General features: G+C 39.7%; 3 protein-coding genes across 5 annotated transcripts; 2 read left to right on the top strand and 1 right to left on the bottom strand.

Annotated features, from left to right (window-relative positions):
- Positions 1 to 6,180: 6,180 nt before the first annotated feature.
- Positions 6,181 to 11,177, top strand: LOC112459654 (hormone-sensitive lipase). Of its 2 annotated transcripts, none has more exons than XM_025023874.1 (10): positions 6,181 to 7,445; positions 7,551 to 7,755; positions 8,061 to 8,274; positions 8,440 to 8,621; positions 8,797 to 9,079; positions 9,167 to 9,389; positions 9,544 to 9,722; positions 9,817 to 10,151; positions 10,258 to 10,383; positions 10,473 to 11,177. In XM_025023874.1, the coding sequence occupies exons 1-10, from the start codon at positions 7,084 to 7,086 to the stop codon at positions 10,539 to 10,541; spliced, it is 2,178 nt and encodes a 725-aa protein (XP_024879642.1). In that variant the 5' UTR covers positions 6,181 to 7,083; the 3' UTR covers positions 10,542 to 11,177. The 2 variants fall into 2 exon arrangements, with proteins under 2 accessions (XP_024879642.1, XP_024879641.1); XM_025023873.1 differs by having other exon boundaries at positions 6,189 to 7,445; positions 9,541 to 9,722.
- Positions 11,178 to 11,455: 278 nt separating this feature from the next.
- On the bottom strand, positions 11,456 to 12,813 carry LOC112459657 (probable N-acetyltransferase san). The gene is made up of 4 exons (XM_025023879.1): positions 12,573 to 12,813; positions 12,245 to 12,401; positions 11,807 to 11,973; positions 11,456 to 11,717 (listed from the first exon to the last, which is right to left on the bottom strand). The coding sequence occupies exons 1-4, from the start codon at positions 12,578 to 12,580 to the stop codon at positions 11,546 to 11,548; spliced, it is 504 nt and encodes a 167-aa protein (XP_024879647.1). The 5' UTR covers positions 12,581 to 12,813; the 3' UTR covers positions 11,456 to 11,545.
- A 146-nt stretch (positions 12,814 to 12,959) lies between these two features.
- On the top strand, positions 12,960 to 16,264 carry LOC112459656 (upstream stimulatory factor 2-like). Of its 2 annotated transcripts, none has more exons than XM_025023877.1 (5): positions 12,960 to 13,098; positions 13,320 to 13,393; positions 13,531 to 13,820; positions 13,905 to 14,078; positions 14,386 to 16,264. In XM_025023877.1, the coding sequence occupies exons 1-5, from the start codon at positions 13,058 to 13,060 to the stop codon at positions 14,605 to 14,607; spliced, it is 801 nt and encodes a 266-aa protein (XP_024879645.1). In that variant the 5' UTR covers positions 12,960 to 13,057; the 3' UTR covers positions 14,608 to 16,264. The 2 variants fall into 2 exon arrangements, with proteins under 2 accessions (XP_024879645.1, XP_024879646.1); XM_025023878.1 differs by having other exon boundaries at positions 12,997 to 13,245.
- The last annotated feature ends 34 nt before the right edge of the window (positions 16,265 to 16,298 follow it).

Below are 16,298 nucleotides of genomic sequence, written 5' to 3'. Positions count from 1 at the left end.
GAAAAAAGATCGTTCATACAATAACTATCTTAGGATATTACTAATTATATACGACGACGACGATGATGATATAATATATTACACGTTTAATGCTTATATATTTGTATATGGTCGATAAAAAAAAAGGTAGTAGCCAGCACTTTAGCGCCAGGGTCGCGTGGGGAAGTACAGTTCTTTTCTTATTTATCTTGGAATACACATTACGCGCTTTCGTCTGACTTTATTTGTATAAAGAGGTCACGGTGACGCTCGCGATGCGATGCGGCACATGTGCGAATATGCTGCCGCGGTCCATAGAACCATTTACCGTCCCTATGGCCATCGGTGGTCAGTGGTAGTATTCAATTACCACACAGACGTTAAAGACACTCCCCCCTCATAAAAAAAGACGTGAAAGATGGCTCGACGTCTGGAAGATTAGAATATCTCTACGACGTCTTTGCGGGAAAAACATTTTTTGGGTGTCTGAAAGATTAGAGAACGTTTTTTTTAGGTCGTCTTTACGCCGTCTATCTATGGTCGCAGCGTGATAAGAGCACACTCATCGCTATCGTTGGTGCACCGTTAATGCACCCCGACGTGCTCGGGTCGGTCGATCACCGATGTATCGATACAGCCGGTAATACATGTTTGAAAGAGACGGGATTTTTAGCTCTCGGCGGCGCGCGATGGTTACTATTATTACGGTATAGATTACAATTTAACGCTAAAGAGTCGCTGTTCTGTCTCTTGTGTGAAATAACGCTCCACATGGTCCATGCATGAGTACATACATTCCCAATTACGTGCTAAGGTGGTCCCCTTCGATTGCGCTCACTTTGCTAAGATTGTACCGCGCGACACGATAATCGCCGGCGAATTAGAGCGATTAAAAAGAAGGAAAGAAAGGGAAGATCCTTTTTAGATATTGTATTCCTAAGCGCACGTGAAGCAGCTGCCTTTCCTATCTATCTAGCGCGAATATCTCTCACTCACACACACACACCGATCGTTTGTCTTCACGCAACTCCGGTGGAAAAGAGTGTGTATAACCGGCGACAGGCAACAAGATGCAAGACACAGACACACACATTAAAACAACACATCGCTGAATGTTAAAAATATTATTTTAGATATATTGTAAGACGATAGCAATTATACCAGTAAATGTACTATGATTATACGAATAACAGCAGATAGCATCAATGCGTTAACAATAATGATATAAAATGTCTATTATATATGTATATGTGTTTGTGTGTGTGTGTACGACGTACGAGAATAATATATAGAGATATATATATACAAATATATATATAAATATATATATATATGGATATACACATGCATATACATGTATACATATTAAATTAAACATTATGTACCTATAGCGTATATAGTCGTTAAACAATATGGAGATAACATCGCATGTGAAAGGAAAAAAATCTGACCTTGATACGGATTCACAGATGCTGAAGACCTTAAGCGATTGTAAAGGGACTTATTATTTTTCTAAGGCTCACAAAGCTAGAGCTGCTCTCGCAGAAAGATAGTTTGCAATCATTACGATTGGCCTGTATTGAGGATAATTTGTGATCGGCGTGCGTACATATATATACATAATATACATATATCGTTCGTTAAATTTAATCGCGATTAAGTGCAAAGCAAGCAGCGATTTGGAACACTGTATTTCAAGCGTGTACAAGCATGCAAAGTCGATTCGCCGATTTTTACCCAGAGTGAAAACGCGAGATTACGCCATACGCAGGCAACAACGGTCCAATGCTCTCCCGATGACTTTTGTAGAAGATATCGGGGAGGTATCAGTATTAGCCAATAGTCTCGGAGCATATCATGTTTCGGTGATTCGATTGTAGCGGGAAAAGATAGAAGGAGAGAGAGAAGAGAGAGAGGGAGAGAAAAGAAGGTCGGTGTGTGCGCTTCAAGATACTGTGAATTTGCATCGGGCCACCTCCGTACGTATAAGTTTAAGAATTGATTTTTGTAAAGAGGTAATAAGTATATATATATATATATTATATCGAGATAACTGAAACTTAGCTTAAAAGCCATGTGAGACGTGAAGGAGAAGAAAAAAAAAGAAATATACGTCCTTCAAGTCGCAGTCCAGAGAATTAGCGAGTCCAGAGATGGAGAAAGAGTATAATAATGAGACAAAAAAACTGGACTTTATTTTTACAGTTTTTTCGGTATCTCCTCGCGTCATCCTCATCATCTTCGGACGGTTTATCGAACAGCACGATTACGTGTCCTCGCACTGTTATCTTCGATTCCGAAAAACGTATCATATATTCGTTGACCTTTGCGCGATGCGATAACAGCCCGGTTAGAAACCTCCTCGGATCGGAAATCCACAATCGGGAATCCGATTTAGCTTCCGTTATCAAAAAGATAAGTTAACAGCGAAAAGAAATTCATTCGTATCATTATTTACGACACGGTCGTATAATACAGACAGTGCGTGGCGCAAGGGCAACTTAAGTAATTGCCCCCGTTACGTTTCTTATCGTAGCGTATCGAAAATTCCAAACTCTGACGAATTATCATTACGCGTGAAAGGTTTCGCTTTCTCTTTCTGTGAACAATGGCAAATCCGTAGCGAGAACATTTGATTATACGTTAGTGAGACTAAATTGTATCAGTTGAAAAGCTACAAACGATCGTTCTGTGAGAGTATCTGCAGCGTGTGTCGTTGGAATTTCAATCGCATTATCATGCCGAGAACTTGTTTTACACAAAAAATGATATTGCATTTTTTTTTATGCATGGAATAGTTGACTCATCGTATACATACAATACATATGTGTCCCAGTAAGCGAATTGTCCGCAATATGACAACAGATTGGCAGCAGATTTGCTCAGATTTGCTCACAACAGTTCCGGTATCATATGTGTCTGCATTAAACTTTGCCGGCAGAAACTGAGTAGAATCTGTCATTTCGTAAATGTTTAAATACATCATTTAAATAGTTGCAAAATGGCATATTCTGCTCGGTTTCTACACAGTCAATCTGCCATTATATTCTGTTATAGATTCTGTTATATTTCTGCTGGCATTCTATCAAAAATTTGCAGCAAACACTTTCAAAAGTCTGTCCTCGACAGATGTTTGCTGCAAATTTGGCTATCCAGATGTAATAAATGTTTATATGCTTTTAAATATGTACATCACGCATTTTATACGCATTATAACGTATGTAACGGGCAGATCTTTCGATTTTCGAAAGAATTGTCAGGAATCGAAGGACTCAGAAATGAAACCGACTCATAACACGGATTCATTTTTATTTTAGATTAGGTTCCATATCGCGTCGAAGTGTGTCTTGCAAATTCCAGGCTTATTCGTTTCTGCATCGCGAACGAAACCCTTCGGGATTCTTCCTTCGTCTCTTCTTTTATTTATTGACAATCGCGATCGCGAGAGCAGGTGCCGCTGGTTTGCTATTGTTCACGAGAGACACAAAAGGGGGCAGACTTTCGAAAGACTAAAAAAAAAAAAGAAAAGCAAACTCTCCTCATCCCTCTTTCTCCTTCGCAGGTATTTCTCCTCGCCGCTCACAAGTTTTAACGCATTATTACACCCCGTGAAAAGAACGTATTGTGTTTGTGGATATATGTAATTTTACTTATCAATAAATAAATTATAAAGAATCTCCCGACCGCGTGTTTCATTGCAGTTGCGTCTCGCGATGAAGGTACATCAAAGCGGGCATAAATCGGATTTGCTTAAAACAAGCTCTTTACATAAGTCCTTACGTAATTCTGATATCTATTAAATTGTTTTATCTGTTAAATCCAGTGATTATACTGATTGAAATTAATTACGTTTCTACCCAGAAGCTTTACGTAACGTAACTATGATGAATATATAATACAAAAGACGTTCATTTGTATAATATGATTAAATCATCTTTATTATATCTATATTTTTTATTATATGATTATATTATCTAATACTGTTATATAATTGTATTATCTCTTTTATTAGTTTATCAGTCGTTATTACATATTAATATATGTTACAGTATATCTGTCTAGTAAGCAAATTATTAGCAGGTTCAAGCAGGATTGCAGCAGAGCGGCATCAACTACGCATTAAACACGTGCTTTACCAGCAGAATTTGCCGATATAATCTGAAATCATTGACATAAGCAGAATCTGCCATTTCGTAATCAATTTAATTGGAATCATTTAAATGCGTAGATTCTACTCAATCATTATCCAATTTCTGCAATCCCTTATAGAAATTTAATACTGTAAGTGATTTTTTGGCTAGTGATTAATTATTTAAAAGCACTATTAACAGTGCTTTTAATAGTGTTTTTAAGTGATTAATTACTAACCAAAAAATCACAGTATTAATAGTTATTTGTGTAACAAGTGCTGTAAGATAAAAATTCCCGGGTGCGGAGTTGACGCACCCGGGAATTTTCATCTTTACGCACGGCTTACTTACACACCCTATTTTATGTTGCAAGTGCCTGGAAAGTGGTCTATCACGCACGCGTAGCGTGCGTAATGGGCCACTTTCCATGCACGTGTTGCATAAATTTCTATAAGGGATAAGTCTGCCATCATATTCCGCTAATAGATTCCGTTATATTTTTAGCGCTTTATACTGACAAAATCTATGGCGGACACTTAGTATGAGATATTATCTGTTCTTCAGATTTGGTTATTTGAGACATTTTATATCTGAGCGTGATAATAAAGGGGAGGTCGTTAGATAACTTTACTAGCCGAAACAGAGTTTGCATGCGTCAAATTATACACACGGAACGATACGGAGAACGCATATGCGTCAGCGTTTTTTGCAATTAAGCAAATAACAAGATACAAGATAATGAAAATCCCACGCGCGACAACACGCGCGTCGCTTTCGCTATTTTTTCGAAAGCGTTCCCGCTTCATTCGTATATAAATATTCGCGGCGTTCGTACTATATTTTTTCTTTGTTGCCTTGTTCGCGTTTCGTTATCTGTACGCTCTTCCGCGATTGACTAATGAAATTCTAAAAGAAATGGTATTTTAACGCGATATCGCCAGCGTGGCGATGACGTGTTGCGCGTCTAAAGGATAGTCTCGCGTCAAAACTACGATCGTATACCTACGCGGCTGTGATATTCTCGCCTTGAGGGCACATGGTCATACTTTTCCGTGCGTATTGCATCTATTTCTCTTAATCTCTCGGCGCGATAATGATCTTGACAATCCTGACGATCGGTGATAACGTGTTGCTTCTAAGGTCGATGGCATTGGCAGCGTCAACGAGCGTTCAGCCTTCAGGCTATAATTTATATAAAGCGTATACGTAATTGCGCTTCAGTCGCGTAAATTCCTTTTCTTACCCACAGGTGAGATAACGATAAAAAATACGATAAATAACGATGTCAAAATTTCGATTATAACAAAGCCGCATTGAGGAGCAGAGGTTGCTGAACTGAATTTTTTAAAAATCCAGACGGTCGCCACGCCTCACCGAGTTTCTCTCTTATCTCTCTTATTAATGAACTCTTTCTCATTAAGACTCGGTGTGTCATCGCTGTTGTTTGTCCGAGCAATTCCTACGCCCCTACTGATCGATCGAAGCGCATTTCTGTTTAATCATCATATCTCGAGATATATATACCTATTTAACGTTAAAAGTATAGAAATAATTGATTTTATATTAATCACGTTGATAAAAAATTTTGCGCTAAAGAGATTATTAATAAGTTAAGTTAATTTATTTCATATTAATATTAATATTAAATTAATTAACTTAGTATTAAATTAATTAACTTCTCGCAATCAATGAGCATCGTAGAATCTTTTTCGGAGGACTCTAATAAATTAATCCGACCATCGTCGCCTCTTTCATATCCGCTTTCAGATTTCAAAATATAATTCCGTTTATTAATATTTCCTACATTTACGCCCACATTATATATTACATATTTTATTTATTTTATGTATTTCAATTCTTTAAAATCTTTAAATGTCGCTTGTATTACATCGATACGTAAAATTGCAGATATAATTATATCTCGATGTTCTGATGCGAATTTAAAATCGAGTTTGCTATAACTACAATAACATATATCTCGCTCGGGATTATTACATCATTTACTCATTATGATAATTAATCATTTATTATATCACTCCCCAGCTGTTTACTATTTCCTTCCTATTTACTATTCATTATTTATTATTTATCCTCATTGGATTATCATTCAATTAAACACACAACGAGGGAGAGATGCATGCGCGTTTCTGCATATCGCTCGGAAAACATATGTAGGGCGGATCTCAGAGGAGGGACCTTTAATACATATAATCGTCAACTCCAACGCTTTTTTATGAAGCATAAATATAAAAATAAAGACACGCAGCGCGTGTCTTATCTAATGTCAGCTCATCCCGTCGATTTTCCCCGCTTGACCGAGAAAACTTTATTGCGCATCCCCGCTCCCGTTCTCGGGGGCTGTCTGATATGACACATATATTACGCGACACAGTCGCGAGTGGGACGGACGCTTCGGGGAGGAGAGAAACTGGAGCGCGGTGCCGCGGTCTCATTTCCGCGAGTCCGCGCGTCGCGTCTCCTCGCGCGAGTCGTCATCGCCGTCAAGCGCGCGCGATTCTTCGCGCCACCCCGGAGCGGGATTGATCGCAGCGTCGCCCGGTATAGCGCGGCGTGAATCGCGATCGTCTTTGACCCTCGCGAATTCGATCCACTGGGCAAACGGGCCAGAGTAACTACGTAGCGGCGTCTCGAGCAGTCGGATTAACCTGAATCGCGCGTCGCGTCATCGGCGTCATCCGCGCGATGCACGCGTCGAGCCTACCGCTGACATAGGCCGCGATCCCCGATCGCCGTGCGCGCGGGATCACAGTCCGTTATGACACGCCGGCAGGTCACGTCGGGCAACCGGTAGTCTAGGATGCGTGACAGGGTCAAGGTTCGTTCTGACCGTTATTAGATCGTCGACGGTTGATCGCGGCGTAGAGTCCCGGCGCTGCTGGAGAGCAAGAGGGAGAGGGGAGAGAGAGAAGAGAGAGACAATCGGGCCCAGTCATCGTTCAGAGAATCGTTCCAAATGTCGACGTTCAACGATGACTTCGAGAGACCGTTCGAGGATTTCGAGCCCCTGCAGTGGGGCGCGTTGCGCGATTTGTGCCAGGCCAATGTGGAGTACTTTGCGCCCCACCAGGATAAGAACGGCGTCCGGATCAGGGCCGCCCTCATGGCGATCCTGGATTACCTGACCCAGCTGCAGCCGCTCTACCGGGAGATCGCCAGGTTCGCGCCGCACTTCGACTTCGACGAGGAGACCCCCGGGAACGGGTACAGGAGCTTCCTCTCGTTGGTCGACAGGTGTATCATGTACTCCGGTTTGGTCTGCCGGCAGATGTACAATCAGAAGGATTCCGTGTTCTTCCGGAAGAGCTACTACATGAAGTAATTGTATACGTCGCGCGTCGTAGAGATGCCGCGTAACTACTACATTCGCTTCCGCGCGCCGCGAGACGATGGACTGATTTGATCCTGGGTTTTTTTTTTCAGGGAAATAGAGGCGTGCTCCCAGCTGATGGCGTCGCTTCATACGTGCTTGCAGCAGTTGAAACTAATGTACTCGTGGAGTACGGAGGTGTTGGACGATGGAAAACTGTCGCTGTTCCCGCTGGAGCAATACAGTATTCAAGAACTTCTCAATAATGCAGAGAATATTAATCAGTACTGCTTTTACGGCAGGTGTTTAGGGTTTCAGGTACTTGCAAATAGTATATGACACACTTGTGAATAAATAACATATAAGGTTTGTTCGCGTCGCATGCCCCACCATGCTCCTAATCATTCCAACGCACTCCAAAAAAACTCATCTGCTCCAATCGCCACCTTTTATCCGTGATCCAAATGCTCTTGGTGTTTATTGGAATATGCGACGCGAACAAACCTTATATGTTATTTATTCACGAGTGTGTCATATACTATTAACTCATATAGCATTAACCCTGAATCAAAGTTATCCGAAATGTCAAATTGTTTATTTATCTAAAATATTTTTTTTTTCAGTTTTGCGATAGTTTAAGACATGTATTAAAAACGCTGTCGTTCTTTATGGCGTCCTTCAGCGAGATGTACTACAGCAATGGTACTCTATTAGGACGATGCACTAATTCCGTTAAGTATTTATTGGATCCTGAAGCAAGAGCACGCCGTATTGTTAATATATCTCAGCACGCTGACATTTCTTTCTGCCAGGCGTTTTGGTTTCTGAGCGAATCTGGTAAGAAATAAGGAAAAATAACAAAGATATTTAGTACACTTCAATATCGAATGTCCTGCATCCGAAAAGCTTTATTTATGCTGCAGCAATTAAGATGCCGTTTAGATATTTAAATTATCTCGCTTGTATATTGAATTAATGAAATTTTTTTTATCTTCGTTTTAGCAATAATGAACATGATGAACACCTCAAACTTAGCAATCAATCAAGTGATATCTATTCCGCCCGAGGAATTAATTCTACCCACTTTGGATGGCGGGACCGTTTCAATTCCAATACCAAGTAGTCACATCGGGAAGAAACCGATCCACGTTAGGCTGTTGAGCTCCAAACGGCGTCTAGGAATGGTACGTAAAATATTAATGTGTTTATAGAGTATCGGAAGTACTGTACGATTCATTTAACTGACTATATCTTACTATATACTGAGGTATAAGTTACAGAACTTAATATAGACTTATAGAGAAGCTTTAGCTGTGATGTTAGTGAATAATATTTTTCATTGACAACACTTTATTAAAGGTTGGATCTGGGGGTATAGGAGGAGAATTATGCGGTCTCTGCGACGAACTGATTATTCATACTCACGGGGGCGGATTCGTGTCGCAGACTTCACGATCGCACGAGATGTATCTACGAAACTGGACTGTGACGCTCGGCGTGCCAATCTTGAGCATAGATTACAGTCTAGCTCCAGAGGCACCTTATCCTCGCGCGCTCGAAGAAGTGCTGTATGCTTATGCGTGGGCGTTAAAGCATGCAAACACTTTACTCGGGAGTACAGCGAAGAAAGTGATACTTGTCGGTAAGTCAAAAAGAAATTTATCTTTCACGTTTCTCTCTCTATCGATTGAATATAAACTCGAGAGCCTTATAATCGACGTCTTGACAGGCGATTCTGCGGGAGGGAACTTGAACTTAGGAACTACTTTGAAATGTATGCAATTAAATATAAGGAAACCGGACGGTATTTTTATGGCGTATACACCGGTACGCATCGAGTTTGTCCCGTCGCCCTCTCGTATGCTCTGTCTCACGGATCCGTTACTACCGTTCGGTTTTATGTTACGATGCTTGAAGGCTTATTCGGTACAACCTGACAAGAAACCCACAAAGTAAGGTTTTAATGAAAATTATATCGTATCTTAATCGACATGTTTTTAGAAACACATATAGCAAAAATCAATCGTAAAAATACTCTCACGAATCTGTGTACACATTTCATGAAAACGTTTTATATTTTACATATAATTAATTTGTGTACAGCAGAGAATACGATAATGAAGAAGACGTCAAGTCGGATACAGAGTCTTTTGCAGAAGTCAGCGAAAGTGACCTTATAGCATTAGCCCTGAGTCCAAACGGAGACGGCGCAAACGATGATCAGAAATTAGTATCCCTTCCGTCTGATTCGACGTTAAATTCTGTCAGCTTGACAGAAGTCGACGGTATATATAAATCAATCATCTTATAGTATTCATTATCATATACATATCTATGCATCTCGAGTGTACAATAATGCGGTATCTTTTAATGCAACAGGTACTGAGTGTCCGAAAGTGCAGGCGAAGTCTCAAGAATATATCAGCCGATTTTTAAATATGTACAGAAATTCCGGCCTTGCTTCCACGTCGTCGCCTGCTGCGAGGAACGGCAGTGTCAGTAGAAATGGTAACAATTCAGGACAAAGTAACAAGTCATGGTCCTTGTTCGGGTGGTCCTTCGGTAGAAGAAGTAGTAAGGATAGCAGGGAACTCAATATGGAGAACGCCATTTCTTCCGAGGAGTTCGTTTTTACGATATCGAGGGACCCCTTTTTGAGCCCTTATCTCGCACCAGATAATATGTTAGCTAATATCCCGCCCATAAAGATACTGGTAATTTTCTAGATTCTTGTTACAATCTAATAATGTATAAAACATAATATACTTTAACTACTATTGAGAATTTTAGGACACTTTATATATAATGGTTCGTTTCTAGACGTGTCATCTTGATCCTACTCTCGATGATTGCATTATGTTTGCGAGGAAGCTTCGCTCACTTGGCAATAAAGTTACGCTGGATATTTTGCCGGGCTTGCCGCACGGATTTCTTAATCTTTTGCAGGTGAAACTTTCATTTCTAGCGTATATGAATCAATGCAATATGAATCGCAACATTTCATTGTATTTTAACTTTAACTTTGTTGTTTGTAGGCTTCGAAAGAAGCGATGGAAGGCTCAGAGGTCTGTGCCGCAAGGATAAAAGAGTTGCTGGAACTATAACTGTCCAATATTTAAAAAAAAACTATTACTGTTAAAAAAAAAAAATATATATATATATTATATATATTGATCTAGAATGAGCAGATGTACTTCAGTCAGTTGCAGCAACACCTATTTATACAGCGAATATAAGTATATCTGAAGGCGATATATCTAAATATCTGTCATTGTTTTTTGCGGCTTAATTATATTTTGTAACATTCCAGGAGCTAGGGCTAACAGATAATGCTTTACACTAGCGGTTTTCTACTGTATTAGCTGCACTAGTTATTATTGTTGTCACATTGATGTATTGTCATATATTGTCGTATTATATGGCATTATCTAAATTAGAATGTAGGATGTTTCGAATCTGATATCCGACCACATATTAGCAAAGAACGTCCTGTACATATAAAAAGACAGACATATAGTATTTATTTATTCTGTTTTTTTTATATATGTAAAAACGTGTATTTCTCTACGAATATATTTATGAGGCATTATACAAAATATTACGTTAGATAACAAATGAAAATGTTTCTTTGCACGTTTCTCTGCGCGCGCGTGCACTTATTCCTGTAATATTCATTTTACATGACAATTTTTGATATGTAAGATATCCAATGTGCAATATACTTATTTCTTACAAATATATTTTTCAATATGCATGTAATCGTTTTAATCACTACAATTTTATAAGAAAGAAGGCTTAAATATATTGTGTACAAATTTTTAAGTGCATTTGAATAGAGATTGATGGACAATAAAAATGATCTACAGAAACTACACTCCTGCTTCTTCAGAGGAAATATCTCGTATTTTTCTTCTTTTTTTTTTTAACTTCTCGTTATAATTTCAATTCTTAATCCACAGTTAATGTTTTTTGTATACGGCACAAGTAGGAAAGATTAATTTGACTCACACCATGCAGATATAATATAAAATGACTTTATTGACAGAACATGGAAACGTGTGTAGATTCTAAATTATGAAAAAGATAAATTAATGAACAATACTACTTGTTAGTTGACCGTTTGATGATTCGTTTGATTCGTTCGTGGACGCAGCGTTTTCTGCAGCACATGAGCGTCCGCCGGTTCTATTCTCTTATAGTAATGCTCTTTAGTTTCAACAACTTCGAATCCGAATTTCTTATAAAAATCAATCGCGCCCTCATTACTTATTTGAACGTGTCTGCGAATATCGAATTACATTTATTTATAAAACTATACTCTTCCAAGATAAGTATGTCACAATAAAACAATTGCACAAGCCGTACTCACAAAAAGATAGAATCGAAATTGCCATCCTTATTAACGTAGTTTAAAACGTGCTGGACCATAACAGTGCCAATTCCTAATCTTCTATAAGGGTAGAGACAACCCAAAGTCATTATATATAAACGCCTAGAATTTTCTGAAGTATCTACACGGCAGCAGACTGCACCAACCTGAAAGTCATGACACACAAATCAAGATCTGTATTTTATTCAAACTAAAAATTAGTATTATATCAATAATCTTGGAACTTCTTCGGTTTGCGAAAAGTACTTCAAATATCTATTAGTAATAGCATGGATTCTCCTCAATTAATTCCTGTTTGAATTAGCTACTCTTATCGAGTTATACGAATAGTGTAACGTTCCTTGAACCACCGGTACTCAGTGAGCAAAATTAAAAAAACCGTAATGCTAAACAAAAAATCGTTTGAGATCTATCTACCACTATGTCATTGTAGTACGCTAATTTGGCGAGTTCTCCGGCTTCCAGTACGTCCTTGTAAAACTTTTCGTTGTACGAGACCGGGAATACGACTTGGTTGAGCAATTTCAGCTGCTTTATGTTGTGCGGTGTCACGTCGCCCAGCTCTATTTTCGACCTGAAAATTCAACACACAGGTGACCTTACAAGGCGAGACGACCGACGAATTCCGAGAGCGAGACACGACGTCCGTCGCGGGTATTCCGCCGACGAGGCGGGAAAACTCGTAGCCCTCGTAGGAAGACTACCGCGCGAACGGACCTAACCTCCAACGGCTCGCGCCGCTCACCTGGTCATTTTGACGGACGTCGAGGAAGCCTCGCGATCTCGGCGGGAACGGACTGCGACGCTTCTTCGCGCGCTTCTTGGCGGGTCGCTCCGGTGAGCAAAGCCACGTGTCGCGTGACTCGTCAACTACTCACGCCCAACGTTTCCGCGCAAAATTCCGGCGGGCGAAAACATAACGAGAGACACGCGCGCGCGCGCGCGGAGGTGGACCTTCGCGGAGAGAAGTTGGGTCGAAAGAGGAGGGAAGGGATGGGAGTGCGACGGTGCCGCTCCCCGAGAACCACGGTCACTTCTTAAAACACGACGGACTTTTAACCCCGACGGTAATCGTCGATAAGGTTAGGGGACGTTCGTTGGCGCGCCGTTGGGCGGCGCGCGCGGCGCCCGACGCCATCTTGTGCACCACATGACCTCGTTGCCGTGTCCCGTGACCAGCTCACGTGAATTTCGACAAATTCAAACGTTTTTTTTTTTCGGCGACGAGGAATGGACATTTTGGAACAGCAGCTCGAACAGCAAGATGTCAGGTAGCGTTTACGTTAGATATCGATCGCCCGATATTGCGAACACCCATCCTTTCCGTCTCGCTCGAGGTCTCCTCAAGGTCATCGTCACTTAGTGCACAGTGCGCACTTAACTTACGCCGTATAGGACCGACTGACACAGTCGTCGAAGTAATACACGTGTAGCATGCAGCCGCGTTGAGATTAGATGATATCGCGTCTGAAAGCGTTGTTTGATTTTGCAGCGCCGTGAAGGACGACGGCAGCAGCGGCACGACGGGGATCGTTATAGAGGAAGCGGAGATAGTAAACTGCGAAGGTGAGAAACAAGCCACTTTCATTGAGATCCTTGAGCCTTGAGCTATATCAGCATCCACATTCGGATTTAACACAATGACTGTGACGGCTATGTCGTTAAACATCAATCTTTATTGTGGCGTATTCTATTTCTCTCAGAGGAACCTGTCGGAGAGGACGAGATGCGTTATCCAGAGACTTTAGCGTACCGAGTTGTCCAGGTGAACGGCACGGCGGCTATACAGTCGGCCAATGAGATAGAGCTGCCTGTATCGCAACCAGGGAACAATACTGTACAGGTTCTAACGTCACCTTTGAATGGCCAGTTTTATGTTATCGGGAATGCCAACGATGTCTTTACCACAGCTCAGACGTCGAGATCCTTGGTGCCGAGAGCAACCACGTTGCAGATAGAAAACCCAAGGAGTTGCGCTCCTGGCTTGAAAAAGGTTTGATATATCATTATTACCTTATAATGGATTATTACTTTATTTCCGTAGTGTGCAAAGTTATTTTTTTTTACCTTCTCTTAGAGAGACGACAGGCGGAGAGCAACGCACAACGAAGTGGAGCGCCGGCGTAGAGATAAAATAAACAATTGGATTACAAAGTTGGGCAAGATCATCCCTGACTGCAATACCGGGACTAATACCACTAGTAGCAGCGGCAGTGGTATTACTGAAGGGAAAAGCAACTATGAAACTCAGGTATAGTCAAGTGAAATTCTTGTCGTATGATCATTCAATAGTTATTTGTGTAACAAGTGAGGTAAGATGAAAATTCCCGGGTGCGGAGTTTACGCACGAGCCGAAGGCGAGTAACTCGCCTTTGGCTCGGGCGTAAACTCCGCACCTGGGAATTTTCATCTTTACACACAACTTACACTCCCTATTTTATGTTGCAAGTGCCTGGAAAGTGGTCTCACGCACGCGTAGCGTGCGTAATGGGGCACTTTCCATGCACGTGTTGCATAAATGATATTATGTTAATGGTGTTGTTGCTTTTCCGTAACAGAGTAAAGGTGGTATCTTAGCAAGGGCCTGCGAGTACATAGGAGAATTGCGCACGGCTAATCAAAGCCTGGGTCAATGCTTGCGCGATAACGAGAAGCTGCGGCAAGAGATTACGACGCTAAAACAATTAGTTACCCAATTGAAACGTGAGAATCTTCAACTCAGATCGCAAATATCGTCCTCGCCATCAGCCGGTACTGACGTTGTACACTTGAGTCCTTAAGCTTCCTTTAATTTGCGAGTCAATGGCTCTTCCTGTAAATTTTAGAATTTCTGAATTGTCTTATAGGAAATCCAATATTCTGTTCTTTTCTCTGGCGACTGCACCGGTCTTACCAAGTTTTGAAGTATCTTGAATTCCAAAGTCAAGTTGCGTACTTCTAATAATATAGGCTACGGTCAACGTGAGGCTACAAATGCTTTGAAGCGTTCTTCTCTTTCTTTCTTCATTGAAAGAAAAGAGAACAGGAATGCTTCGAAGCATTTGTAGCATCACGTTGACCGTAGCCGTAGTCATAACTGCACATTTATAGCTGTAATACGAATATTTTATAGAAATTCATACAGACTAATTTATTAATTTCAAATATCAATTTTCTCTCAGCAATAGATTTTATTTTACGGTAACATGTAAAAGTTTCTGATCGCAAAGTTTAAAAATTATTTTTTAGAAACAAAAACTGATAAAAGATAAGTGAAAACTTTTGCACATATTCCAATTCTTACAATGCAATCGGAAATTGTAAGGAAGTCTAGAAGAATAATTTTATTTTATTACGTAATTATTTTGTGATAATAAAATGTAAGCTGTAACACGAATGATGTTATATTAAAATTTATAAAGATCTTATTAAGTGATCGATTATTCATATCAATTAATTCATATCAACACAATTAATATAGTGCTAAATGCTTTTGATTATGCATACATATACTGAAAGATTTTTTTCAATTTTTGAAAATATATTTTACGCGTATTGTTTAATAATGAATTAGGTGAAATAGAAAGTGTAACAGCCGTGTAGTTATGACTGTTGCATGGAAGACCTATTGGATATTACACATAGCGAATTCGGGCGTTTACACTAGTGCACACTGAGTGCGCATTAAGGCTCGTTTATATAATCTCTGTTCATAGATTGAATATCGCTTAAATACACGTTTAAAAAAATAAAACAATCTGTATAGATGCTGTACAGATCATTTTACTGTAAGAAGTATTTAAAATGATCTGTAAATATAAGAATTAACTAAGAACAAGCCTTAGTTAATTCTTATTCTCACTCAGTGTGCACTAGTGCAAGCGCCCGAATTCGCTAATAGACGCAACATGTCAATGTAACTGGCTTAAGTTGAAACATCATGGCTGTGAGTATCAAAACATTGACGTAATATTCTTTTTATCGGAAAAATTCAAACGGCGGTGCAGCCGAAATTATTTTGAGAAAGGAAGCAATTTGCATTGATTCACATAAAGAGTCTACAGATGATACAAACGAAGCATAGGAACCGCGCAGAGTTCATTGACTATTTTTTATTTTTAATACTGTTTACATAATTATAGAATAGAGTATCTAATAGGCTGAGTTTAGAATTAAAATTTTAAATGTGATCAATATGGATACATATATGTATATATGGATACACATATGAACATATATGTATAGTTGCTCATGCATGTATACATATTTGAGATACAAATTGACATACATGTGGCAATAACATATTTTTGTCAATACAAGACATGGAAAAAAGAAAGTCAAAATTTTAATTCATCAAACATTAGATATCGGAATGTAATATACCGTTGATGTAAATATCGCGAGGTTATTGTTGTATAATGATAATTATGATTAAAACGAGAAAAATTGAGAGTGGTATATGAGAACTTATTTGGTATCATCATATCCGTAT

This window comes from Temnothorax curvispinosus, unplaced genomic scaffold, assembly GCF_003070985.1.
Source record: "Temnothorax curvispinosus isolate PA1 unplaced genomic scaffold, ASM307098v1 QBEX01010036.1, whole genome shotgun sequence".
In the NCBI taxonomy this organism is placed as follows: Eukaryota; Metazoa; Arthropoda; class Insecta; order Hymenoptera; family Formicidae; genus Temnothorax; species Temnothorax curvispinosus.
Note: the sequence above shows the minus strand (reverse complement) of the source record. Positions and strands in the feature narration are given on the sequence as shown.